Below are 27,147 nucleotides of genomic sequence, written 5' to 3' on the forward strand. Positions count from 1 at the left end.
ATGAACATAGGCAGTCAACACAGAGAAGAGGTGAACACGTCTGGATGTCCTCACAGACATCTCTGGGGAAGGAAGTTGACTAATTTAACTGGTTTATTAAATTGTCATACTAACCTTGATGCTCCTCTATGATATACAATCATATTGATGACATCTGTTGGGCAGTCCTTTTAAATCTCAACACATCGCTTAGAACAGGAGGAGGCATGTTGATGATGCAAACACTTGAAAGAGTTATCTGAAATGGGAGTGATGTGGACATCAAGGAACTTGAAGCTCTCAATCTGCTCCACTACAGCCCTTGTCGATGAGAATGGGGGCGTGCTCAGTCGTCCTTTTCCTGGAGTCCACATGCATCTCCTTTGTCTTGATCACATTGAGGGTTAGGGTTAGGGTTAGGGTCTCTGACATCCTCCCTATAGGCTGTCTCATCACTGTCTCACCTACCACTGTTGTGTCATCGGCAAACTTAATGATGGTGTTGGAGTCGTGCCTGGCCGTGCAGCCATGAGTGAACAGGGAGTACAGGAGGGGGACTTAGCACGCACCCCTGAGGGCCCCCCGTGTTGAGGATCAGTGTGGCAGATGTGTTACCTACCCACCAGGAAGTCTAGGATCTATTTGTAGAGGGAGGTGTTTAGTCCCAGGGTCCTTAGCTTATTGATGAGCTGAGGGTACTACGGTGTTGAACGCTGAGCTGTAGTCAATGAATAGCATTCTCATGTAGGTGTTCTTTATGTCCAGGTGGGAAAGGGCAGTGTGGAGTGCAATAGGGAGTGCATCATCTGTAGATCTGTTGGTGCCGTATACAAATTGAGTGGGTCTAGGGTTTCTGGGATAATGGTGTTGATGTGAGCCATGACCATCCTTTCAACGCATTTCATGGCTAAAGACGTGAGTGCTACAGGTTATTTCATAGTTTTGCGGTCTTCACTATTATTCTAAACTGTAGAAAAGAGTAAAAATAAAAACCCTTGAATGAGTAGGTGTGTCCAAACTTTTGACTGGTACTGTGTGTGTGTATATACAGTCTACATACACTTAGGTTGGAGTCATTAAAACTTGTTTTTCAACCACTCCACAAATGTCTTGTTAACAAACTATAGTTTTGGCAAGTCAGTTTGGACATCTACTTTGTGCATGACACAAATCATTTTTCCAACAATTGTTTACAGACAGATTATTTACACACTTATAACTTCCGACTTCAACTGTGTATATGGACAGTATGTGGTTAGAATATGTAGCATATCGGTAGAATACGTAGGATAGGATAGTATATGTATAGCAATAGTTTAATAGGATGGCCTTGACTAGAATACAGTATGTAAACAATATTAAAGTGACCAGTGTTCCATTATTAAAGTGACCAGTCCATAGGGCAACAGCCTCTAAGGTGCAGGGTTGAGTAACCGGGTAATAGCCGGCAAGTGACTAAGTTCAGGGAAGGGTACTGGGTGAAGGCCAAGGGGTTTTAACCAAGGCAAATAAGCCAAATTATTTCAACTGAACATAAAATGGCTTCATCCCTTAAAAACATTGTATTTTCATCTTCAGGTAAGGTTGCGGACTCAAATTAAGTGAATTCATTTGTGAAGTAGGCTATGGAGACAGAGGCATCAATGTTGCTTGTCTTTAGTTATTTTGTGGAATGGTTAATGGACAACCCTTCCAGAGGTGAGTCATTGCTCTTTCCATGTATCACATTATCACTATTTGATTAAGCTATTTGACATTCTGTAACAAAGGTCTGTGTGGGGAGAGACTGGGGCAGGGGGCAACTTCTAAACTGTAGATAGGTAGCGGTCATATCTGCTGGGACTTCTTTAACCATCATAACCCGTGCTAATATCATTCTTAACCAGCCTGTCAGAAGATCGGGATGTCCACCTTTCCAAATACAGATAACCCAGGAAGACCTCATATGTTTATCATTGATAAACTATAGAAATACTCTTGGAACTTCTGGGCAGAATACATTCTAAGAAAAGATTAGTCCTAAACGTTCCCTGAGTCAAGACTAAAGACACATGGTGTTCAGCCATGTCTCAGGGCAAGGCCTAAACATGTCTTTGTATCTTTCTGAATAGTGTATATGGTGTTGCAGCTTCTATGCTTGGCTGCTCAGAGTGGTCTTCAAAGCTCAGGTCAAGGACTAATGTTTTCTAGACATTCATAACCTTGGCCATCACCCTTTCAACTCCGAACTCTATGAAATGGAAATCAACCTTTTATAATAAAAATAATAAAAAATGTTCTACATCCAATGAACATCTTACGTAAAAGAAGCTACACTTGCAAATGTCATTATGACATCACTTTCTAAACTACCCTTCATGAACTATACTGAACTGTGAAAGGTGTTAAAAACACTATGTCCCTGTGCAGCGTTCTAGTATGGAGACTTAGATCATGTGGTCAATGACACTAACAGAACAGGGCTAAAAGTGAGTGTACTCTCAGCTCCTTCCCCACTCATGTTACATCGTGATGCACACAGAGCCCAATAGGACCTGGCTACAGCTGTCTGCTGTCGTCACATGGCCGTCTATTTGCAACCGCCACTTTCCAGCAGCAGAACATATACAACCTGAACCTCTTCAACAAATACTGAAGCTTCTACCAAGACCCTGGTGGATCTAGCCAAGGGTAGAAACCTATGTGCTATTAGATTATTTCAAATCCATGGAAAGTAAGCTAACACTGAACTCTAAGAATGGAGGGTTGGGACTAGGGTTGGTTGGGCAAAATATGGGTAGACCTATTCCAAGGTAATGCTACTTCCAAATATCACTGGTATCCGATATCGTTTTGCGCTGTTAATGAGTAGTAAATCATTCCAGACTGTGCAATTTTTGTGCTAAATTGTGACCTTATAGTTGCGTTCTCATAAATAAATACATAAAAATAGATAATTCATTAGACTATGAACATTGATACAGCATAACTAATAAAACTACACCCTTTTGATTTGTAAAGTTCAAATATAGTATCGTCTTGCACATCACATTATCTCAACCATTTATCGTCAATGTCAAATATCACTGATACTCAATATTATCAAGCCTAGTAGGGACTGAGTTGTTAAAGATTAGGCCGTCTGCCAAATGAGAGTAACACATCGGTCCAATATCCGTTTAGGATCATGTGTTCTCTGCAGACATGTCAGTTTACTGCTTGAGATGTGGTGCAAACAAACTAAAGGCCATATAAACAACACTTCAACCTAAAAGCAGATTAGGTATTTTTCTTTGGTGAACTTATCTGACATTCCTTCAGCATGGAGTATTGACAGGTCAGTCTCAGTGATTGTACCCTTGACTTGATCATTTCCATACCTAGCCTGAACTTTACATAAGAACAAGTCTTATGTAAGTACCAGCTGCCAATACCAAGAAAATAAACACCTCCAACGGAAAAGTGGGGAAGCGAGTGATATCTGACACCCGCCTGTAGAACCTGTGTCCGCGGCCAATCAAGAGGAGGACAAAACGGGTCTTCATACACTGTTGTAAGACAGTCTTTCTACCTACCTGGCGCTTACCTTTAAAGTCCAGATCCTCTGGTTCAGGTGTGCTCGTTTATTTCTCTCCCTGCATTGCCAAAGGATGTGACTAGGACTAGAAAGACAACCGCATATAGACCCCGTTCTGTGTTTACAAACATTGTCGCAAAAGGGCGATGTGCACAAGTTGGTGGCAGAACAAGGGGAAGATCTTACAGAAGGCCAGCAAAAAAAGTCTCTCTTTACATGTTGCTTATTACGGGTGCATTTCACACTACATTTGGATTATGATTGGATTTTAAGGCTTGTATGAATGTCCTGCTTAATATAATGTTTGTTTGTTGAATGTGTGCAGATGGCAATGGCTTTCTTACTGCCGCCAAGAGTGGCGTGAATCTGTGTGTGATGTCAGTATGTCATGTACTGGAAAAGGGTCTATAGAGACGTGAATTAGGTCAGAGTCAGACCGTCGGCAGCTAGGAGGCGTCAGAATCTTAGCCGACCGGGGGACACAACCTGAGCTGGTGGGGACACTAAGATGGCCGTGTGAAAGTATGCAGCTACATGAAGCTGACACCAAAAGACAGGCTGACATTTGACAGACTAGACATACAACATGTGCTAGATACAACATGTACTAGATAAGCATGTGAGACTAGGAACATATGTCCTAGCCTGATCAGTTATGTAATGGCTATAAAAATAACACCAATTGCCAATATATACACAACTAACTGTTCCTTTAATATCTGCAGACCAAATTAATGAGTTACTGCAGTATAATGAAATGTGGCAAACATTTTGTTTTCCCACAAAACAGAGGAAACACCACAGAACTACTGCAATCAACCTCCCTGTGAGGGAACACAATCACCAATGCGCCAAACAAAATGATTTCTGCATTGAGCATCTAGCAGAGCCATCTAGTCTATACTTAGCTACCCTAGCTTGTCATCTGCCCAGTGTTATTTCTAAATGTGAAGAGGGTGGCCTTACCGAGCTGGCTGAGGTCCAGTAGGTTCCAGTGCATGCCAGTGGGGCAGCTAGTGGAGAGGGTGCGGATGTGGACGCGGCCATGTTGGTCCAATCCCCACAAGGCATCGCGGCAGGCAGAGAGCTGGACCATCTCTGTGTCCTGGGGCAGTTGGACTGTGGTGGGGTGCATCTGACCATCCTGGTCCCAAACACAGAACAGGTCTTTCCTGCTCTGGCCCAGCCACAGGAAGCTCCCTGCAGAGACACAGAGACAGTCAGTCACATATTGGTGATGTACAACACAGACACAGATAACAGCGACAGATGTCACTACTCAGAGAGACACAGATAACAGCGAAAGATGTCACTACACAACAGGGGACAGTATGGAATGTAAATGTGGTCTTCCTTATTTATGTTAATATACAGTGGGGAGAACAAGTATTTGATACACTGCCGATTTTGCAGGTTTTCCTACTTAGGTAGGTCTGTAATTTTTATCATAGGTACACTTCAACTGTGAGAGACGGAATCTAAAACAAAAATCCAGAAAATCACATTGTATGATTTTTAAGTAATTCATTTGCATTTTATTGCATGACATAAGTATTTGATACATCAGAAAAGCAGAACTTAATATGTGGTACAGAAACCTTTGTTTGCAATTACAAAGATCATAAGTTTCCTGTAGTTCTTGACCAGGTTTGCACACACTGCAGCAGGGATTTTGGCCCACTCCTCCATACAGACCTTCTCCAGATCCTTCAGGATTCGGGGCTGTCGCTGGGCAATACGGACTTTCAGCTCCCTCCAAAGATTTTCTATTGGGTTCAGGTCTGGAGACTGGCTAGGCCACATATGTCAGAGTCAAGGCCCGCGGGCCACATCCGGCCCGCGAGAAGGTTTTTTACGGCCCCTGGGATGATCTTGATTTATTATTAGAACCGGCCCGCAGACCGCAGCAAGCCGGCAGCCCGCAGATCTTTTACACGCACCAATACTACATTTCCCACAATGCAACGGTGACGCACCGAGCAGTAGGCTGCTTCATTTCAATATTTATTGGCACAGCAGTTGTCAGCATCACAGTAAAATTAACTTTCAGATACCCATAAAAAATGGCAAAACGGAAGGTGGACACTGAGAACCGGGGTTTCAAACAAGGTGGGAGTCGGAGTATTTGTTCACGGAGGTAGCTGGAAAACCTGTGTCTTCTGTGTGGAGAAAGTGTGGCGGTACTGAAAGAGTATAATCTGAGACGACATTATGAAACGAAACACGCGGACAAAAACAAGAATATGGACATGGAACAAAGGCTACAAAAGGCAGAGGAATTAAAACGAGGCCTCAAATCTCGACAGGCTCTGTTCAAAAAAGCCAAATCACAAGGCCAGGCTGCTGTCAAGGCCAGTTTTATTTTGGCAGAAGAGATCGCTAAATCAGCCCGGCCATTTACGGAGGGGGATTTCATCAAAAACTGCATGATTAAAGTTTTGACGAAGTTTGCCCAGAAAAAGGCAACTCTTTTAAATGTGAGTCTGAGCAGAAACACCATTGCCGAGAGAGTAGACCAGTTGTCCATCAATCTAAAAGAGCAGCTTGTGAAAAAGGGAAAAGATTTCATTGCATATTCCTTGGCTGTGGATGAGAGCACCGACATTTCTGACATTGCCCAGTTGTCAATTTTCATCCGCGGAGTGGACTCCAGCCTAAGCGTGACAGAGGAGTTTTTGGCTTTACGTCCTATGCATGGCACAACTACGGGGCATGATTTGTATGAAGAGGTGTCAAGATGTGTAAATGAGATGGAGCTGCCTTGGGAAAAACTCGTGGGTTTGACAACCGACGGAGCACCTGCGATGTGTGGACACAGGAGCGGACTGGTGGCGAAGATACGGGAAAAGATGCAAGAGGAAAACGCGACAGGTGAGCTGACAGCTTATCATTGTATCATACACCAGGAAGCGTTGTGCGGTAAAGCCTTGAAAATGGAGCATGTAATGAGCATCATCACGCGCACAGTTAACTTTATCAGAGCCAAAGGTTTGAATCACCGCCAGTTCAAGGCATTTCTGACGGAGTTAGAAACGGAGCATGGTGATTTGCCTTATCACACAGAGGTGCGATGGCTAAGCCAGGGAAAGGTGCTTCAAAGATGTTTCGAGCTTCGTGAGGAGATTTGTCTGTTCTTGGACAGCAAAGGGAAAGACACAACACAACTCCGAGACGAAATGTTTCTGTGTGAAATGGCTTTTCTGTGTGACATTACGAGTCATCTGAATGCAATGAACTTGCAGCTGCAGGGTCGGGATCGTGTCATCTCTGATATGTACAGTACAGTGAAGGCATTTAAAACCAAACTGACTCTGTGGGAGACGCAGATGCGGAAAGAAAATTTGAGCCACTTTCCCAGCTGCCAGACCATGAAAGAGAAGCTCTCTACCAGTGCGTTCCCGAGCGCACAGTTGGCTGATAAAATAGGTATGCTTGCCGCTGACTTTCGACGCCGATTTGCTGACTTTGAAGCACAAAAAAGCAGGTTGGAACTGCTCGGTAACCCATTTGCTGTTGACGTGGAAAGCTCACCACCAAACCTCCAAATGGAGTTGATTGACCTCCAATGCAATGATGCACTGAGGGCAAAATATGCGGCAGTGGGTGCTGCGGAGTTCGCCCGTTTCCTCCCGACACAATGCCCCAGCTGCGCATCCAGGCTGCTCAAACGTTGTCTATGTTTGGCAGCACATACCTGTGTGAACAACTGTTTTCTTTGATGAACTTGAACAAAACATCACACAGAAGTCGACTTACTGCTGAACACCTCCACTCAATTCTGAGGATTTCCTCAGCTCAGAGCCTTACCCCGAACATTGATGAACTTGTGGAAAAGATGGGACACCACCAAGTATCACCCTCAACCTCAAACAAGTGAACATTACTGTGCAATCACATATTTAGAGTTTTTACTCAGTTCAAGTTTAAAAGTTAAAGTTTAATATTTGTTTTCACTGCATGTTACTTCTCCTTAAACAAAGTGTTGTTTTTGATTAATAGATTTTTGCACTTTATTTTATTGTATTTCAATCCAATTATATTTTAAAAATATTTCAGTTGAGTGGATGATAGAAAATTGCTATTATTGTTTTTTTCTTTGAAGTAAATTTAGCCCACTTTTGCTAAAATAGAAAATATAGGCTACTGATGGTGCCTTGAATACCGGTTTCTTTCATTTAATGTTCATGTTATGGGGATTTTTATATAAAGGAAATTTGTCTTTTGTGTCTGTTGAAAATTAAAGATTACTGACAGAGCCATAAGAAAATATTGCTTTATTTATCTGATCATATTGGAATATATTTGTTAGGTTTTCAGTAGGTTCAATTAGGTTCACTAGACTATATGCGTCATTTAAAAAATGTTCAATGAACATTCGAACAGTCCGGCCGGCGGCTTGTAGCTAAATTTTTTATTTGGCCCTCCGTCCATTTGACTTTGACACCCCTGGGCTAGGCCATTCCAGGACCTTGAGATGCTTCTTACGGAGCCACTCCTTAGTTGCCCTGGCTGTGTGTTTCGGGTCGTTGTCATGCTGGAAGACCCAGCCACGACCCATCTTCAATGCTCTTACTGAGGGAAGGAGGTTGTTGGCCAAGATCTCGCGATACATGGCCCCATCCATCCTCCCCTCAATACGGTGCAGTCGTCCTGTCCCCTTTGCAGAAAAGCATCCCCAAAGAAAGATGTCTCCACCTCCATGCTTCACGGCTGGAATGGTGTTCTTGGGGTTGTACTCATCCTTCTTCCTTCTCCAAACACGGCAAGTGGATTTTAAAACAAAAAGCTCTATTTTTGTCTCATCAGACCTTCTCCCATTCCTCGTCTGGATCATCCAGATGGTCATTAGCAAACTTCAGACGGGCCTGGAAATGCGCTGGCTTGAGCAGGGTGACCTTGCATGCGCTGCAGGATTTTAATCCATGATGCCATAGTGTGTTACTAATGGTTTTCTTTGAGACTGTGGTCCCAGCTCTCTTCAGGTCATTGACCAGGTCCTGCCATGTAGTTCTGGGCTGATCCCTCACCTTCCTCATGATCATTGATGCCCCCCGAGGTGAGATCTTGCATGGAGCCCCAGACTGAGGGTGATTGACCGTCATCTTGAACTTCTTCCATTTTCTAATAATTGCGCCAACAGCTGTTGCCTTCTCACCAAGCTGCTTGCCTATTGTCCTGTAGCCCATCCCAGCCCTGTGCAGATCTACAATTTTATCCCTGATGTCCTTACACAGCTCCCTGGTCTTGGCCATTGTGGAGAGGTTGAAGTCTGTTTGATTGAGTGTGTGGACAGGTGTCTTTTATACAGGTAACGAGTTCAAACAGGTGCAGTTAATACAGGTAATGAGTGGAGAACAGGAGGGCTTCTTAAAGAAAAACTAACAGGTCTGTGAGAGCCGGCATTCTAACTGGTTGGCAGCTGATCAAATACTTATGTCATGCAATAAAATGCAAATTAATTACTTAAAAATCATACAATGTGATTTTCTGGATTTTTGTTTTAGATTCAGTCTCTCACAGTTGAAGTGTACCTATGATAAAAATTACAGACCTCTACATGCTTTGTAAGTAGGAAAACCTGCAAAATCGGCAGTGTATCAAATACTTGTTCTCCCCACTGTATTTGAGATGGGTTGTTGCCATCAGGTGGAGGGTGGGTAGTGCGTGTTATGTTTGTATTACAATATTGTGTTTTGTGTATTACCTTCTTTACTGAGTACAGCCGAGGAATAGACGAATGCCCACTTGGTGGCTGAGACGGTTCCTCTGGGTACCACACCCTGCCAGAATGTACCTGTGGGATCACAACACATCACTGAACACACTGCAGTATTCACACAAAAGTCCCTGTCCACCACAATGACTTAAAACAGAGAAGGTGCCAATAAAGCAATGCTTAGCTGATTAAGTTCTGTGAAGTGTAGTCATGTCAGAAAGTGCATTCCATAAATTGCATTCCTATGCAGAAAACAAAAATTCCTCATGACTGAGCATCTGTGTTAACCCACTGAACTAAAGCCTAGGCATTAGCTTGGAAAGCTAATGCAAGTATTGAGGTTTCATAAATTCATACCGCTGAGGCTGCCCTTGGCGACATGGAAGTTGTTCCTGCCGGATGCAATCCAGACGCCGCTGGTGTTGGAGGAGACCAGGCTGGGCTGGCACTGGAACTGCTGGGACAGGAAGGCCATGCGGAGGCACACTGCAACCCGCTCCACCGGGGCCTTGGTGGCTGTGGCCATGTTCTGAGTGGCCTGGATCAGAGTCTGGAACAGACTTCCCTGATCAAACACTACATAGTCTGTGATGCTCACCTGAGGGTGGGTGAGGAAGAGGAGGGAACAAAAGGCCAGAAATGCATAAGCATTAGAAGTTGTGCCATGGTTAATAGATGTTAATGCGAGTGTAGTGAAAAGCTTGTGCTTCTGGTTCCGACAGTGCAGTAATATCTAACAAGTAATCTAATCATTTCCCAACAACTACCTAATACACAAAAATCTAAAGTGATGGAATAAGAATATGTACATATAGATATGTGGATGAGCAATGGCCGAGCGGCATAGGCAAGGTATAAGGTACAGTATATACATATGAGACGAGTAATGTAAGATATGTAAACAATGTTAAAGTGCGGCATAGGCAAGGTATAAGGTACAGTATATACATATGAGACGAGTAATGTAAGATATGTAAACAATGTTAAACTGCGGCATAGGCAAGGTATAAGGTACAGTATATACATATGAGACGAGTAATGTAAGATATGTAAACAATGTTAAAGTGGCATTGTTTAAAGTGACTTGTGATCCATTTATTGGGTGTCAATGTAGGCAGCAGCCTCTCTGAGTTAATAATCGCTGTTTAGCGGTCTGATGGCCTTGAGGAAAAAAAGCTGTTTTTCGGTCTCTCTGTCCCAGTTTTGATACACCTGTACTGACCTCGCCTTCTGGATGGTAGTGGGGTGAACAGGCAGTGGCTCAGGTGGTTGTTGTCCTTGATGATCTTTTTGGCCTTCCTGTGACATCAGGGTGCTGTTGGTGTCTTGGACTGCAGGTAGTTGGCCCCCGGTGATGCGTTGTGCAGACCGCACCACCCTCTGGAGAACCTTGCGGTTGAAGGTGGCGCAGTTACTGTACCAGACGGTGATACAGCCCAACAGGAGGCTTTCGATTGAGCATCTGTAAAAGTTAGTCAGGGTTCTGAGTGACAAGCCAAATTCCATCAGCCTCCTGAGGTTTAAGAGGCACTGTTGCACTTTCTTCACCACACTGTTTGTGTGGGTGGACCATTTCAGTTTGTCTGTGATGTGTACGCCGAGAAACTTGAAGCTTCCCACCTTTTCCACTACTGTCCATTCGATGTGGATAGGGGGGTGCTCCCTCTGCTGTTTCCTGTCGTCCACAATCATCTCCTCTGTTTTGTTGACGTTGAGTGAGAGGTTGTTTTCCTGACACCACACCTCCTCCCTGTAGGCTGTTTCTTCATTGTTGGTAATCAAGCCCACCTCTGTTTTGTCGTCTGCAAACATTATGACTGAGTTGGAGGCGTGCATGGCCATGCAGTCATGGGTGAACAGGAAGTAGAGGAGGGGGCTGAGCATGCACCCTGTGGGGTTGAGGGTCAGCGAAGTGGAGATTTTGTTTCCTACCTTCACCACCTGGAGACGGCCCGTCAGAAAGTCCAGAACCCAATTGCACGGGGCGGGGTTGAGACCCAAGGCCTCCAGCTTAATGATGAGCTTGAAGGGTACTATGGTGTTGAATGCTTAGCTGTTGTCGATGAACAGCATTCTTACATAGGTATTCCTCTTGTCCTGGTGGGATAGGGCACTGTGCAGTGTGATGGCGATAGCATCATCTTTGGACCTGTTGGGGCGGTATGCAAACTGAAGTGGGTCTAGGGTGGCTGGTAAGGTAGAGGTGAGGTAGAGGTGATATGATCCTTGACCAGTCTCTCAAAGATTTAATATGTCCGTAAACACACCAGCCAGCTGGTCTACTGAGGACACAGCTAGGGATGCCGTCAGCAGCCTTGCGAGGGTTAACACGTTTAAATGTCTCACGTCGGCCATGAAGAAGGAGGGGGGCAGCAGACCTTGTTAGCGGGTCACGACAGTGCCACTGTATTATCCTCAATGCGGGCAAAGAAGTTTATGTGGAAGCGTGACGTCGGTGTCTGACGTGGCTGGTTATCTTTTTGTAGTCCGTGATTTCCTGTAGAATCTGCCACATACGTCTCGTGTCTGAGCCCTTGAATTGCGACTCCACTTTGTCCCTGTACCGGCATTTCACAGGTTTGATTGCCTTGCGGAGGGAATAACTACACCGTTAATATTTGGACATATTGCCAGTCCTCTTTCCATGGTTAAATGTGGTGGTTCACACTTTCAGTTTTGCGTGAATGCTGCCATCCATCCACGGTTTCTGGTTAGGGTTCTTCTTCCCAGAGAGGTGTTTATCTCGGTTGGCGTGATGCATGGAGAAGCCCAGTGGCGCAACCGATTTCGACAACGTCTCCCGAGAGCCATGTTTCGGTGTAACAGATAATGCTGCAATCTCTGATGTCTCTCTGTAAGGCAACCCTTGTCCTAATTTCGTCTACCTTGTTGTCAAGAGACTGGACATGGGCGAGTAGTATATTCGGAAGTGGGGGGCAGTGTTGCACGCCTACAGAGCCTGACTAGGAGGCCGCTCCATCAGTCTCTTCTACGCCGACGTTGCCCTGGGTTGTGGTCTGAACAAAGGATCCGCTTTGGGAAAGTCGTATTCCTGGTCGTAAAGTTGGTAAATTGACGTCTCTCTTATAGCCAATAGTTCTTCCCGGCTGTATGTAATAAGACTTAAGATTTCCTGGGATAATAATGTAAGAAATAATACATAAAAAAATATATAGAAATAAATACTGCATAGTTTCCTAAGGACTCGAAGCGAGGCGACCATATCTGTCGACACCAGACCCATACTCATCCCAGGGTGAAGTCTGTAATGCAAACCATCCTAAATTTGACTTTAATAATACATGCTCTTAAAAAATGATCATAGTGCAAGATAGACGACGTATGGAAAACATTGAACACAGTCTGTAGGATACCAACCTGCCACCAGTGGTCATCTTCCCCCTGGGGCTTCCTGGCAGTGACTCCAGTCCTGAACCACAGACTGCCGCTGGTGTCCAGAGCCCAAACCGTGTTGCTCTCTCCCAGGGCTATACAGATGGGCTCCAGACCCTGACTCTCACTTTGGGAGGAGGAAAAACACATTCACACAAATATGTAATGATCAGCAAAGAAAGCTAACATTGCCTGAGTCCTGAAGACTTGTATTAGCTCCCCAAGCTAATGCCTAGGAGGATTTAGCTCAGCAGGTTAACACAGTCCTGTGGCGGGCTGGAGATCTGGATTTGAACCCTGGTCGGTCATACTAACTAAACGTTCACTGCTACTAGGTCTCTATGACACACGTCTTCCTTCCTCTTTTCAAAAAAGGTGAAAGAATCACAGTTGAATTACAATTATCTGGAATGACCACACCACAACCCACAGGGTTGTCACAAGAACCAACCAGAGCTAACTCCACTATCACTGTTACTGGGGCCTACGACACGCAGGTTCTCTTTTTCAGAAAAGGTCCTACCTGATTTTGTCATACTTCCACATTTCCCCCTCAGAGCAGGAGCTGCTGAGGCCATCGCCATCTCTGTAGAAGACGGCCCTGTGTTGGCTGAGGGCCCACACCACCCCGCCACGCGCTGCGATCTGGGCCATAGGACATGGGCAGTCCACCTTCACAGCTCGTGCACACGGACGGTCCACACTCAAACCTGCAGAACGGGATCACAACCACACAGTCAAGTTTCAGGCATTTGTTGTATTTGTTGTTTTTGTGAGTTAGTGAGGGGCCGGGAATGTCTATATGTAACAGAATGTTAATCATGCTAAACTATTAACAGTATAGCAGTCTCACATTAGTTTCTTAATCATATCGAATTCAAATTAAATGTATATATATCCCATATACATACATTGCATTCGGAAAGAATTCAGACCCTTTGACTTTTCCCACATTTAGTTATTTTCCCCACTCATTAATCCACACACAATACCCCATAATGACAAAGCGAAAACAGGTTTTGAAATTTGTGTAAAGGTATTAAAAACAAAAACAAATACCTTATTTACGTAAGTATTCATACCCTTTTCTATGAGACTCAAAATTGAGCTCAGGTGAATTCTGTTTCCATTGATGATCCTTGAGATGTTTCTACAACTTGATTGGAGTCCACTTGTGGTAAATTCAATTGATTGGACATGATTTGGAAAGGCACAGACCTGTCTATATAAGGTTTCACAGTTCAAAATGCATGTCAGAGCAAAAACCAAGCCGTGAGGTTGAAGGAATTGTCCGTAGAGCTCCGAGACAGGATTGTGTCGAAGCACAGATCTGGGGAAGGGTACCAAAAACTGTCTGCAGCATTGAAGGTCCCCAAGAACACAATGGCCATCATCCTTAAACGGAAGAAATTTGGAACCACCAAGACTCTTCCTAGAGCTGGTCGCCTGGCCAAACTGAGCAATCGGGGAAGAAGGGCCTTGGTCAAGGAGGTGACCAAGAACCTGATGGTCACTCTGACAAGAGCTCCAGAGTTCCTCTGTGGAGATGGGAAAACCTTCCAGAAGGACAACCATCTCCGCAGGACTCCACCAATCAGTCATTTATGGTAGAGTGGCCAGACGGAAACCACTCTTCAGTAAAAGGCATATGACAGTCCGCTTGGAGACTATCAGACCATGACAACAAGATTCTCTGGTCTGATGAATACCCTGAATGCAAAGCATCACGTCTGGAAGAAAACTTGCACCATCCCTAGTCTGATGCATTCTAGTGGCAGAATTGAGCTGTGGGGATGTATTTCAGCGGCTGGGATTAGGAGACTTGTCAGGATCAAGGCAAAGATGAAAGGAGAAAAGTACAGAGAGATTATTGATGAAAACCTGCACCAGAGTGCTCAGGACCTCAGACTGGAGTGAATGTTCACCTTCCAACAGGACAACTACCCTAAGAAAACAGCCAAGACAACGTAGGAGTAGCTTCGGGACAGGTCTCTGAATGTCCTTGAGTGGCCCAAGCCAGAGCCCGGACTTGAACCCGATCAAAGATTTCTGGAGAGACCTGAAAATACCTGTGCAGCGATGCTCCCCATACAATCTAACAGAGCTTGAGTGGATCTGCAGAGAAGAATGGGAGAAACTCCTCAAATACAGGTGTGCCAAGATTGTAGCATCATACACAAGAACACTTGAGGATGTAATCGTTGCCAAAGGTGCTTCAACAAAGTACTAAGTAAAGGTTCTGAATACTTATGTAAATGTGATATGTTTTTGTATTTTTAATACATTTTTAAAAAGGCTAAAAACCTGCTTTGCTTTGTCCTTGTGTGGTATTTTGTGTAGATTGACAAGGGAAAAAAACGAATCCATTTAGAATAAGGCAGTAACATAAAATATGGAAAAGGTCAAGGCGTCGGAATAATTTCGGAATGAACTGTATATCCTCCAAACACCGGTTTTGAGGGCATTATCACTTTCACAGTTTACCAATATATACAGTTGAAGTCGGAGGTTTACATACACTTAGATTGGAGTCATTAAAACTAGTTCTTCAACCACTCCACAAATGTCTTGTTAACAAACTATAGTTTTGGCAAGTCGGTGAGGATATCTACTTTGTGCATGACGAGTCATTTTTCCAACAATTGTTTACAGACAGATTATTTCACTTATAATTCACTGTATCACAATTCCAGTGGGTCAGAAATTTACATACACTAAGTTGACTGTGCCATTAAACAGTTTGGAAAATTCCAGAAAATGATGTCACGGCTTTAGAAGCTTCGGATAGGATAATTGACATAATTTGAGTCAATTGGAGGTGTACCTGTGGATGTATTTCAAGGCCTACCTTCAAACGCAGTGCCTCTTTGCTTGACATCATGGGAAAATCAAAAGAAATCAGCCAAGACCTCAGAAAAAATATTGTAGACCTCCACAAGTCTGGTTCATCCTTGGGAGCAATTTCCAAAAGCCTGAAGGTACCACATTCATCTGTACAAACAATAGTACACAAGTATAAACACCATGGGACCACGCAGCCGTTATACTGCTCAGGAAGAAGACACGTTCTGTCTCCTAGAGATGAATGTACTTTGGTGCGAAAAGTGTCAATTAATCCCAGAACAGCAGCAAAGGACCTTGTGAAGATGCTGGAGGAAACAGGTACAAAAGTATCAATATCCACAGTAAAACGAGTCCTATATCGACAAAACCTGAAAGGCCCCTCAGCAAGGAAGAAGCTAAAACCGGCATTAAAAAAAACTGACTACGGTTTGGAACTGCACATGGGGACAAAGATTGTACTTTCTGGAGAAATGTCCTCTGGGCTGATTAAAAAAAAATAGCACTGTTCGGGCCATAATGACCATTGTTATGTTTAGAGGAAAAAGGGGGACGCTTGCAAGCCAAAGAACACCATCCCAACCATGAAGCACGGGATTGGCAGCATCATGTTGTGGGCTTGCTATGCTGCAGCAGGGACTGGTGCACTTCACAAAATAGATGGCATCATGAGGAACGAAAATCATGTGGATATATTGAAGCAACATCTCAAGACATCAGTCAGGAAGTTAAAGCTTGGTCGCAAATAGGTCTTCCAAATGGACAATGACCCCAAGCATACTTTCAAAGTTATGGCAAAATGGCTTAAGGACAACAAAGTCAAGGTATTGGAGTGGCCATCACAAAGCCCTGACCTCAATCCTATAGAAAATGTGTGGGCAGAACTGAAAAAGCGTGTGCGGGCAAGGAGGCCTCCAAACCTGACTCAGTTACACCAGCTCTGTCAGGACGAATGGGCCAAAATTCACACAACTTATTATGGGAAGCTTGTGGAAGACTACCCGAAATGTTTGACCCAAGTTAAGCAATTTAAAGGCAATGCTACCAAATACTAATTGAGTGTATGTGAACTTCTGATCCACTGGGAATGTGATGAAAGAAATAAAAGCTGAAATAAATAATTCTCTACTATTATTCTGACATCTCACATTCTTGAAATAAAGTAGTGATATTAACTGACCTAAGACAGGGAATTTTTTCTAGGATTAAATGTCAGGAATTGTGAAAAACTGAGTTTAAATGTATTTGGCTAAGGTGTATGTAAACTTCCTACTTCAATTGTAAAAATAATGATTGACAAACATTCATTAGAAACGTTATTTTGATTAATTTATTCACACCATTTCCTTCTTCCACGAGACATAGTCCCGACACAAATCTGAAGTTGCTACCCAAGCCGGCTGGTCGCTCGTTCCATTGGTTCTGTTGCCAGAGACGCAACCCAGTCGTTCAGTCTTTTTGTTCTGTATCTATGGACGCGAGCAACCCAGTGGTTCGATCTAAATGTTCCATTGCCATAATGACTGGCAATGTTCTTATCCCTTGCTTGCTTGCTAGACAACTACGGCTAAGTTACAGTCACGTCAAACAGTGCAGACAGAATAACAGCAAAGTATCTACTAATGCAGCAAAGTATCTTATTATATCCTTCCTGTTTGGCCCTGTATCCTCGGATGGGGCCACAGTGTCTCCTGACCCCTCCTGTCTCAGCCTCCAGTATTTATGCTGCAGTAGTTTATGTGTCGGGGGGCAAGGGTCAGTTTGTTATATCTGGAGTACTTCTCCTGTCCTATTCGGTGTTCTGTGTGAATTTAAGTGTGCTCTCTAATTCTCTCTTTCTTTCTCGGAGGACCTGAGCCCTAGGACCATGCCTCAGGACTACCTGACATGATGACTCCTTGCTGTCCCCAGTCCACCTGGCCGTGCTGCTGCTCCAGTTTCAACCGTTCTGCCTTATTATTATTGGACCATGCTGGTCATTTATGAACATTTGAACATCTTGGCCATGTTCTGTTATAATCTCCACCCGGCACAGCCAGAAGAGGACTGGCCACCGCACATAGCCTGGTTCCTCTCTAGGTTTCTTCCTAGGTTTTGGCCTTTCTAGGGAGTTTTTCCTAGCCACCGTGCTTCTACACCTGCATTGCTTGCTGTTTGGTGTTTTAGGCTGGGTTTCTGTACAGCACTTTGAGATATCAGCTGATGTACGAAGGGCTATATAAATAAATGTGATTTGATTAGATTTTTCTCTAATGATGCACAATTTTGCCTGAGAAAATGTGCTTTCTCATCAGGACACTGTTGTTCTGAGGAGCTAGCCCACAACACAGCTAACACAATCACTTCAATCTGAAGCTGGAAAGACAGCAAACTAGCTGCATTTAGTTTCATTTGACCTGTTTTCTACTGAAATTTCTTTGCATATATCCATAAAAATGACGCCAGCTGAATCATGATTTCGACTGGCTGACCAAAAGCTGCCTGCCTCTTCCCTACTCCCGTCGGACACATTCAATATTATGGGACAGCTGGAGATTGGATTTCAGTATAGAAAAACATTGTTGTAAATGTCAGAGAGACAGACCAGGTTTATTTATTTTTTATTTTACCTTTATTTAACCAGGCAAGTCAGTTAAGAACACATTCTTATTTTCAATGACGGCCTGGGAACAGTGGGTTACCTGCCTGTTCAGGGGCAGAACGACAGATTTGTACCTTGTCAGCTCGGGGGTTTGAACTCGCAACCTTCCGGTTACTTATACAAATCTCCCCTGCTGAAAATCAAACGCTCGTCTAAAAGAAGTGGGAGATATTGTCAAGATGCTTTTCAAAGAGGAGATCAAGTTTATAAATTGCCTGGCTGGGCTGTTGAGACAGTGGATTGCGCAGTGAGATGAAACAGAGTAAATAGGCATTTCAACATCATAGCTTTAGCCGGTGGTAACTAGTGGAATAGACATCGGCTGGAATGTGGTTTTAACCAATCAGTAAAAACAGGATTAAACCCACCCATAGTATACTAATATAGTACTTGTCATGACCAGAGCCAGCGAGTGTGTTAACAATCCATCACAACACCAAAGGTTAAATATTACTTTCTAAAAGCATGTTTTGGATTTACTAGGCTTCATTATTTTGATCCTTAATATGCCATCCGTACAGAATTATGATTACCTCAGAAGATTTAGCAAGTGACTGATGTTACTATTTACTATGGGCCTAAACAGCACCATCTAATGGAGAATGGTTAATCTCAGGAATTGATTTGCTGAATTGAGAGTTCAGACTTTGCCAATAAACAGGATTGTGATATACTTTTCTTAATACTCTGAGGCCACCTGGGGCTAAAATCACAAAGTCTTGTTTAAAATAGAGTGAATCAAGTTGTGCAAAAAGTACATTAACAATACTTACATTATAGAAGCATTCAAATAATGTGCCATCAAAATCTTGAAGAAACTTAATTTCTAAATGTCTAAATGTGTTTGATCTAATCAGGTCTGTTAATCTATACTCCATTGAGAGTAAAAGTGACATACAGTACTGAATAGTCACCAGTAGCTTACCTGTCTGCATGTAGAGGTCCCCGCTGGTTCGGATGATCCATGCTGTGTCTTCACCAAGCGCCACAAAGGCAGAATCCTCCAGGGCCTTGTACCAGTGCCTCTTTCCTTTGATGGTGACTTTACCACATGCATACGCTGTCATGGTCTTCTGTTCCACCTTCCATAGCAGGGACCCTAAATTAAAATGAAACTTTAATGCATCTACTAATATATACACTACCGTTCAAATGTTTGGGGTCATTTAGAAATGTCCTTGTTTTTTAAAGAAAAGCAAAAAAAAAAATGTGTCCATTAAAATAACGTCAAATTGATCAGAAATACAGTGTAGACATTGTTAATGTCATTTGTGGGTTTGATTACAGGCTCAAAATGGCCAGAAACAAAGAACTTTCTTCTGAAACTCATCAGTCTAATCTTGTCCTGAGAAATGAAGGCTATTACATTCAAGAAATTGCCAAGGAACTAAAGATCTCGTACAACGCTGTGTACTACTCCCTTCACAGGACAGTTAAACTGTTTCTAACCAGAATAGAAAGAGGAGTGGGAGGCCCCGGGGCACAACTGAGCAAGAGGACAAGTACATTAGTGTGTCTAGTTTGAGAAACAGACGACTCACAAGTCCTCAACTGGCAGCTTATTAAACCCGCAAATCACCAGTCTCAACGTCAACAGTGAAGAGGTGACTCCGGGATGCTGGCCTTCTAGGCAGAGTTGTAAAGAAAAATCCATATCTCAGACTGGCCAATAAAAATAAAAGATTAAGATGGGCAAAAGAACACAGAAACTGGACAGAGGAACTCTGCATAGAAGGCCAGCATCCCGGAGTCGCCTCTTTACTGTTGATGTTGAGGCTGGTGTTTTGCGGGGAACTATTTAATGAAGCTGCCAGTTTATGGCTTGTGAGGCGCCCGTTTCTCAAACTAGACACTCTAATGTACTTGTCCTCTTGCTCAGTTGTACACAGAGGCCTCCCACTCCTCTTTCTATTGTGGTTAAGACAGTTTCACCGTCCTGTGAAGGGAGTAGTACACAGCGTTGTACGAGATCTTTAGTTTCTTGGCAATTTCTCAAATGTAATAGCCTTCATTTCTCAGAACAAGATTAGACTGATGAGTTTCAGAAAAAAGTTATTTGTTTCTGGCCATTTTGAGCCTGTAATCAAACCCACAAATGAAAAATAAGGACATTTCAAAGTGACCCCAAACTTTTGAATGGTAGTGTACATCCAAAGATGTCATTTTGGTAATCAAACTAACCAACTCCGAAAAGTAAAGATTTATCTCGATGATAGTGGTTGCTGGTGCAGTCCGTCTCCCTCAACTACAGTGCCTTTCAACTCTTCCACAATATATACACATGATAGACCCTAACAGACCCAGTCACTGAATAAATGGTCAATAAAAGCTTAAAGGTACAATATGCAGAAATGGCCCGCCATTTCCTGGTTGCTTAAATTCTAATAGTTCCCTTAACGTCAGTTTATATGATAAAACAAGCAAAAATAGTGTAGATAATCATTGTACCATCTAAACCGCAGTGGAACATCTTTTCAATCCCCCAAAATATTGTATTTTCAGCTGGTGTTCAAAACCGATAGTCAAAGTCGCAAAAATTCAACTTAAAGAACGGGAAATAGTGCATATAGAACAGATCTACAACTTCTTAGACTTGCTTTTAATGATAATGACATATCTATAACTCACATTTCTATGTGAATTTGGTCGTGTCGCCTAAAAGGTTACATATTGCAGATTTAGAAATAAAAGCATTTAACAATAGATTAATAAAAGCTTCTGCTAAATGACCATATTACAGACATCCTCATCACCTGAAGGTGACAGTGCCACCTGCTGCACATTGTCCTCAAACTTCTGCCAGCTCAGGCCCCTGTCTGGGAGGGCACTGCAGTACAGGCCTCCTTTAAAGTCCAGACACCAGATGTATTGGGCAGTCACAACCAGGTTGAGGATGCCACAGCCTGGCCCTGTGTAGCCCATCCAGCTCTCTGCCAACTACAGGAGAGGAGAGAAGGTTCAAACCAGACACAGCATGCTACAGTAATGGTTCGTGTGTTATAAATGTGCCATAAAATGACTAATAACAATCAAATGATCCGTTGCTTTTCATTTTGATGCGACATTTCTAACCACATGGTATCCTATTGAAATGGAATGTGTAATATGCAACGTCACATGTTGTGTTTGATATAACTGTGACCACTAGTATAACTATTACTGTCTTGTCTTGGTCCTGCTGCCCGATGTTGGACCCCTGGAGGTTGAGGGCATTGAGTCTGTCTCCCAGGCTGGCGCTGGATGCTGAGTACGGAACTCCGTGTACAGCGTAAATGTCCTCCTCGTCACTAGAGGGGCACTGCTCAGGCTCCAGGGAATAGCACATCTGATCAACACAGCTTGGAGGCTCCAGATCCAGCAGACAGTGCTGGGAGTCATCCTGGTCCAAGTCATCCAGCCCAATGAGGGGGCTCAGGAGATCATCCTCCTGCTCCTCCATGGGGTCCTGCTCCTTCGAGGTCTGCACGCAAGCAAAGGTGCACTCCAGTAATAGGTCTATGTGTTGGGTGGGAGCCTCCCCCTCTTTGTTAGTGATGGAGGGGCTGTTGCCATTCTTTGGGTAGGACTGGCACTCCATGTACTGGGAGGGCAGGGACATGGGGCAGGAGGGAGGCTGAGTCCCAGGGGGTTGAGTCTGAGTCAGAGGGTCCTCTCTCTGGTCACCACCCTGGCTCTGAGCTCCAGAGGCAGTGAGTTCTGGAGAGACCCCACTGATGGAGCCCTCCTGGTCGGGGGATCCGCTGCTCCTGCTCTGTAGGTCCAGACTGCTACACAGGAAACTTGTGTGGTCGGAAGCTGAGGGGGGCTCACTGATAGAGGTGCTGGTCCCCCCGTCGCTGCCCCCTCCTCCATCCTGACTGTAAATGCTCTCAGACCAGCTGTTGTGCTGCTCACTGATGCGGTTTCCACTTTCTGTAGAGAGAAAAAGAGAGAGCGGGAGAACATAGCAGCAAGAAGTTTCAACATTAGTGGCTTGAATCGTAAGAGAAAGGTAATTATAAGACAAGCTGTTCGTTTTTTCATCTGTTAAAAAAGCAATTTGCAGCAATTGTTTTTACATTTTTTGATCAACTACAGCATAACACACTAGATCTTAAATCACTATAACTGCCACTCGCCTTGCCTCCTCCTCTTGGCCTTCTTCTTGACTTTGATGGCCTGGACCACCAGCTCATGCTGAAAGTCCTCCTGGTTGATGGCACTGTATTGGCTGGAGGAGAGCTCTGACTGCTCCATGGTGCTGGTGGAGAGCATCATGCCCTGAACGCTGTCGCAGGACGTGATGGAACTGCTGTGGCTATGAAAATCACTGGTGCCCCCTACACTGCCCCCTCTCTGGTGGCCCAGTCGCTCCCCCACCTCAGGCCTCTCCATCAGGGCTCCGGCCTTCCCCGCCTCAGGGCTGTTACTCAGCTGGTCCTGCTCCAGCACCTCCTCATCCACCAGTCTCTCCCGCTCCCCCTGCTCTGTGATGATGGCCATTGTCCTGATAGTCTGGACTGTCTCCACGGAGCCGGTTGGAGGGAGCAGGATGGTAGGAGTGGTCAGGGGAGAGGTCAGACGGAAGGACAACTCAGAAACTGGGCAGGAGAAAGTTAAGAGCAGAAGATTGTTATATATGTGGGAATGACTATAGAGATACAATAATTCAATATTAAAGTCTAGGAGTAAAGAAAGTGTTAGCTGGAGATCATGATTCTCCCTCAACTCTCTATGGTTGGTTTGAAATTAACAAAGTGCTTCTGGTATATTATGACATGACGATGTACTATGTATGACATCGTACTGTTGGAAGCCAAGTCCTCAGGAGCATTTGATATGCGAACAATGTCCCGATCTCCTTTCAGGATGAAGATTTCATTTTCGGTGCATGATACAGAGATGATGTCCCCACAGCTCTCCAGTGCACCGATGATCACCTAGAAAGGCAGCATTTTTTTTTTACAGAGATAGACCTATAACATGACACCCTGACAGGACACCGGTTTAAAGACTCTCACAGGCTAAATTCACCTACCTGACTACTTTTTTCTCTATCAAAATATGATTTGTGACAAAAGTGATTCAAAAGTGATTACCTGGTTGAGGAAATACATAAGACAGCTAAAATCCATGTATTAATGTATCTATTAATCCAGATATCCATGTAAAGTATACATTAATTTGTATTAAGTGAATGATGTAAATGTTCCTGCTTGTCTACCCTTTTGTTATGGAAGAAAATATATACAAAAATATTTCAACAACAAAAAAGTATCCATTCCTGCCTGAGGACATCTTTACCTGGTTGAGGCAGTCCAACACGTAGACACTATATTCGTTCCAGCTGAGGACCCAGCCCTCTCTGAGGAAGCAGCTCACCACACCCAGCTGCCTCTCATGGGGCCGACAACCCCCCGTGGGGCCCGGCCTGGCAAACAGCTCAAACTGTGGCACCTCCTGGTTGAACAGACGCTTGAGGACCAGTGTGTCCACCACAAGCCCACTTACATCCGTCCGCCACAGCCGGAGGCCAGGCCTTGCTGCATAGACAAGCAGGTCACTCTGCTTACACAGGCCTGGCTGGAAGCACGCACCAAACTTCCCATTGCTTTGAGGAAAATCAACAATGCAAGATAAATATATTACACTGAACAAAAATATTAAACTCAACATGCTAGATTGTCTTTTTTTTTTTACTGCTTTTACAGTTCATGTAAGGAAATCAGTCGATTGACATAAATAAATTAGGTCCTAATCTATGGATTTCACATGACTGGGAATAGAGATATGCATCTGTTGGTCACAGTCAGATAACTGACTGTGAAAAAAAAGGTAGGGGCGTGGATAAGAAAACCAGTCCGAATCTGGTGTGACCACTAAGGCTGTGATGGTCATGACATTTTGTCAGCTGGTGATTGTCAAGTAAATAATTGCCAGTCTCACGATAACGTAACGTTAATTAACAAACACATTTAGCATCTCTTGGCTTCCACGCAAAGCCTACAAGACACTGATGCAGACCTTTGGATAATCTATTTCAGAAGAACAGAAAAGCATACTCTGCCTTGTCCTTGTTAGCGCCTGATCTGGTCATGCTTTTTAGCTACAGGCAACACTAGTTCATTTAGAAAAAATATTTACTTAGTATTCCATGGCATTATTTTATAGTATGAAGAATACAATTGAACAGAGCTGAATAAAATAGAAAGGATATTTTCTCCAAACGATTTGAGGGAGTGCTCACATACGACTACTCTGTGTTAAGCGGTTAAAGAAACAGGTCCTCCTATATGCGTCATTTAGAGTTCCTTATGTAACTTTAGTTGTGAAATAAACATTGTTTGGATTTTTTATACATTAAGGCTGCATGAGGTGACTAATGATGATTTAAAAAAAGTTGCATGAAAAGGCATGAGCTCTGCTTTCTTTTTTTTGCGCAAGCTGTACACACTTCATCAGTCTGATTCACAATTTGACAAGCACTTGATAATGCCTTGAATTTCCCAGCGGCATCCTCTTTGTGTGGCCATAATGCACCCCCCAAAAAATCCATGCCTGTTGCGGCTAGTGGCCGTTGTGCCCTTGGGCTGAATATAATAATTACAATTCCTCTCTCACGTCTGCGTGCTCCGAAACACCTCTCACTCACATGGGTTTCTCAGATTTCTCAATTCGTATTATTCCAAACATAGTCTGGGACAGTTGTGGGATGTCATAGATCCCAAATTAATACAACGACTAGTATCATCAAAAAAACAATTAATTGCAATGAGGCTGACGCAGCAGATCTGAACGTTTAGCTAAAAATATTAATAAATTATTAGGCTATTTCTTCACATTATAAGCACAGCAATGAGCACCCGGCACTAGGCTTACGGGCAAATGTTCCAAAATGCAATCAATTTGCAGGGAAAAAAACATTCTCAAAAGTGACCGCAAATGTGATTATGCATGTAATGCTTTTTAAAATAATTTTTATGGTGAATGGAGGACGCTTTTCCTGTGGTTAATTTTCATGCCAGCCAGGTAAGCTATGCTCCTGTGGTAAAGAGAAGCAATGTGATGAATAGTTGAGAAATAAAGTTAAGAAATAAATATACTAGACCTAGCCTAGCCTATTGAAAGCTGGGATGGGATCCTCCTCTTTTTAATAGAGGCCATCACTCTGTTTTCTCACGCAATTGCATAGTCTATAGAAATGTTGCATTAGATTTTCGATTCCATTAGCATTACATTACATTTAATGTGAGTGATTATAGGCACAATAGAGTGCTGAATACAAGGAAGTTAGCAAGTTCGGTAGACTGCTAATGACCATCAGCAGCATCAGAGTTGAGAAGCCTAATTACCGTGACTAATAGGTTACGTGGAATTTGACTGTCGTCATGACTTGTGACCGCCGGTGTGGTCACCGTAACAGCCCTAGTGACCACCACTTGCTGCATGCAGCGTGACATATCTCCTTTGTATAGAGTTGATCAGGCTGTTGATTGTGGCCTATAGAATTTTGTCCCACTTCTCTTCAATGGCGGTGCGAAGTTGCTGGATATTGGAGGAACATGAACACGCCATCATACACGTCGATCCAGAGCATCGCAAGCATGCTCAATGGGTGACATGTCTGGTGAATATGCAGGCCATGGAAGAACTGGGACATTTTCAGCTTCCAGGAATTGTGTACAGATCCTTACGACATGGGGCAGTGCTGAAACATGAGGTGATGGCGGAAGATGAATGGCACGACAATAGGCATCAGGATCTCATCACGGTATCACTGTGCATTCAAATCGCCATCGATAAAATGTCATTCAGTTCGTTGTCCGTAGCTTTATGCCTGCCCATACCATAACCCCACCGCCACCATGTGGCACTCCATTCACAACATTGACATCAGAAAACCACTCGCCCACAAGACACCATACACGCTGTCTGCCACCTGCCCGGTACAGTTGAAAACGGGATTCATCCGTGAAGAGCACGTCTCTCCAGCATGCCAGTGGCCTTCTTAGGTGAGCATTTGCCCACTGAAGTCGGTTATGATACCGAACTGCAGTCAGGTCAAGACCCTGATGAGGACAATGAGCATGCAGATGATCTTCCCTGAGATGGTTTCTGACCATTTGTGCAGAAATTCTTTGATTGTGCAAACCCAGTTTCATCAGCTGTCCGGGTGGCTGGTTTGAGAAGAAATCGATTGTGGAGGTCCTGGGCTGGCGTGGTTACACGTGGTCTGTGGTTGTGAGGCCAGTTGTCTGGATGTCCTTTGGGTGGTGGACCATTCGTGATACATATGGGGAACTGTTGAGCGTGAAAAACCCAGCAGCGTTGCAGTTCTTGACACAAACTGGTGCACATGGCACCTACTACTATCCTACTACCTACTATATTCCATTCAAAGACACTTGTCTTGTCCATTCACCCTCTGAATGGCACACATACACGTCTCAATTGTCTCAAGGCTTAAAAATCCTTTAACCTGTCTCCTCCCCTTCATCTACACTGATTGAAGTGACATCGATAAGGAATCATAGCTTTCACCTGGATTCCCTTGGTCAGTCTATGCCACGGAAAGAGCAGATGTTCTTAATGTTTTGTATACTCAGTGTAAGTTGTGGTACTTTTAATTAATAAGTGGCTACCTCTTCCTAGGCTTGGTGCCCAGCTGCTGCAGGTTCTGTTCCTGGGTGTAGAACAGCAGGGATCTCTGATAAGAGGAGATGAGCAGGACCTTCTGACTGTACTGCAGTTGGACTATGGCTGAGAGCTCCTCAAACAGTAACACTGGGTTACACACACCCTAAGGATATGAGCATACAACACACGTCAAAGCTCCAACCGCAATACTGGGTTACATACAACCTGAGCATTCTGGGTTACATAGACCCTGAGGATAGTGGGTTTACATACACCCTGAGGATAGTGGGTTTACATACACCCTGAGGATAGTGGGTTTACATACACCCTGAGCATTCTGGGTTACATGGATACTGGGTTACGTACACCCTGAGGATAGTGGGTTTACATTCACCCTGAGCATTC

General features: G+C 43.9%; 1 protein-coding gene across 1 annotated transcript in view; it reads right to left on the minus strand.

Moving 5' to 3' along the window:
• Positions 1-27,147, minus strand: part of LOC118368118 (tectonin beta-propeller repeat-containing protein 2-like) — a 37,750-nt gene that overhangs the window by 8,461 nt on the left and 2,142 nt on the right. Inside the window, exons 5-16 of the mRNA XM_035751897.2 lie at positions 26,748-26,905; positions 23,410-23,716; positions 22,913-23,045; positions 22,245-22,706; positions 21,287-22,038; positions 20,880-21,063; positions 19,052-19,225; positions 13,168-13,354; positions 12,630-12,771; positions 9,609-9,849; positions 9,240-9,329; positions 4,502-4,735 (exon numbers count right to left, since the gene is read on the minus strand). Coding sequence (XP_035607790.1) covers positions 4,502-4,735; positions 9,240-9,329; positions 9,609-9,849; positions 12,630-12,771; positions 13,168-13,354; positions 19,052-19,225; positions 20,880-21,063; positions 21,287-22,038; positions 22,245-22,706; positions 22,913-23,045; positions 23,410-23,716; positions 26,748-26,905 — 3,064 coding nt within the window. The remainder of the gene's footprint in view (positions 1-4,501; positions 4,736-9,239; positions 9,330-9,608; positions 9,850-12,629; positions 12,772-13,167; positions 13,355-19,051; positions 19,226-20,879; positions 21,064-21,286; positions 22,039-22,244; positions 22,707-22,912; positions 23,046-23,409; positions 23,717-26,747; positions 26,906-27,147) is intronic.

The sequence above is a fragment of the Oncorhynchus keta genome, chromosome 35, assembly GCF_023373465.1.
Source record: "Oncorhynchus keta strain PuntledgeMale-10-30-2019 chromosome 35, Oket_V2, whole genome shotgun sequence".
Classification (NCBI taxonomy): Eukaryota; Metazoa; Chordata; class Actinopteri; order Salmoniformes; family Salmonidae; genus Oncorhynchus; species Oncorhynchus keta.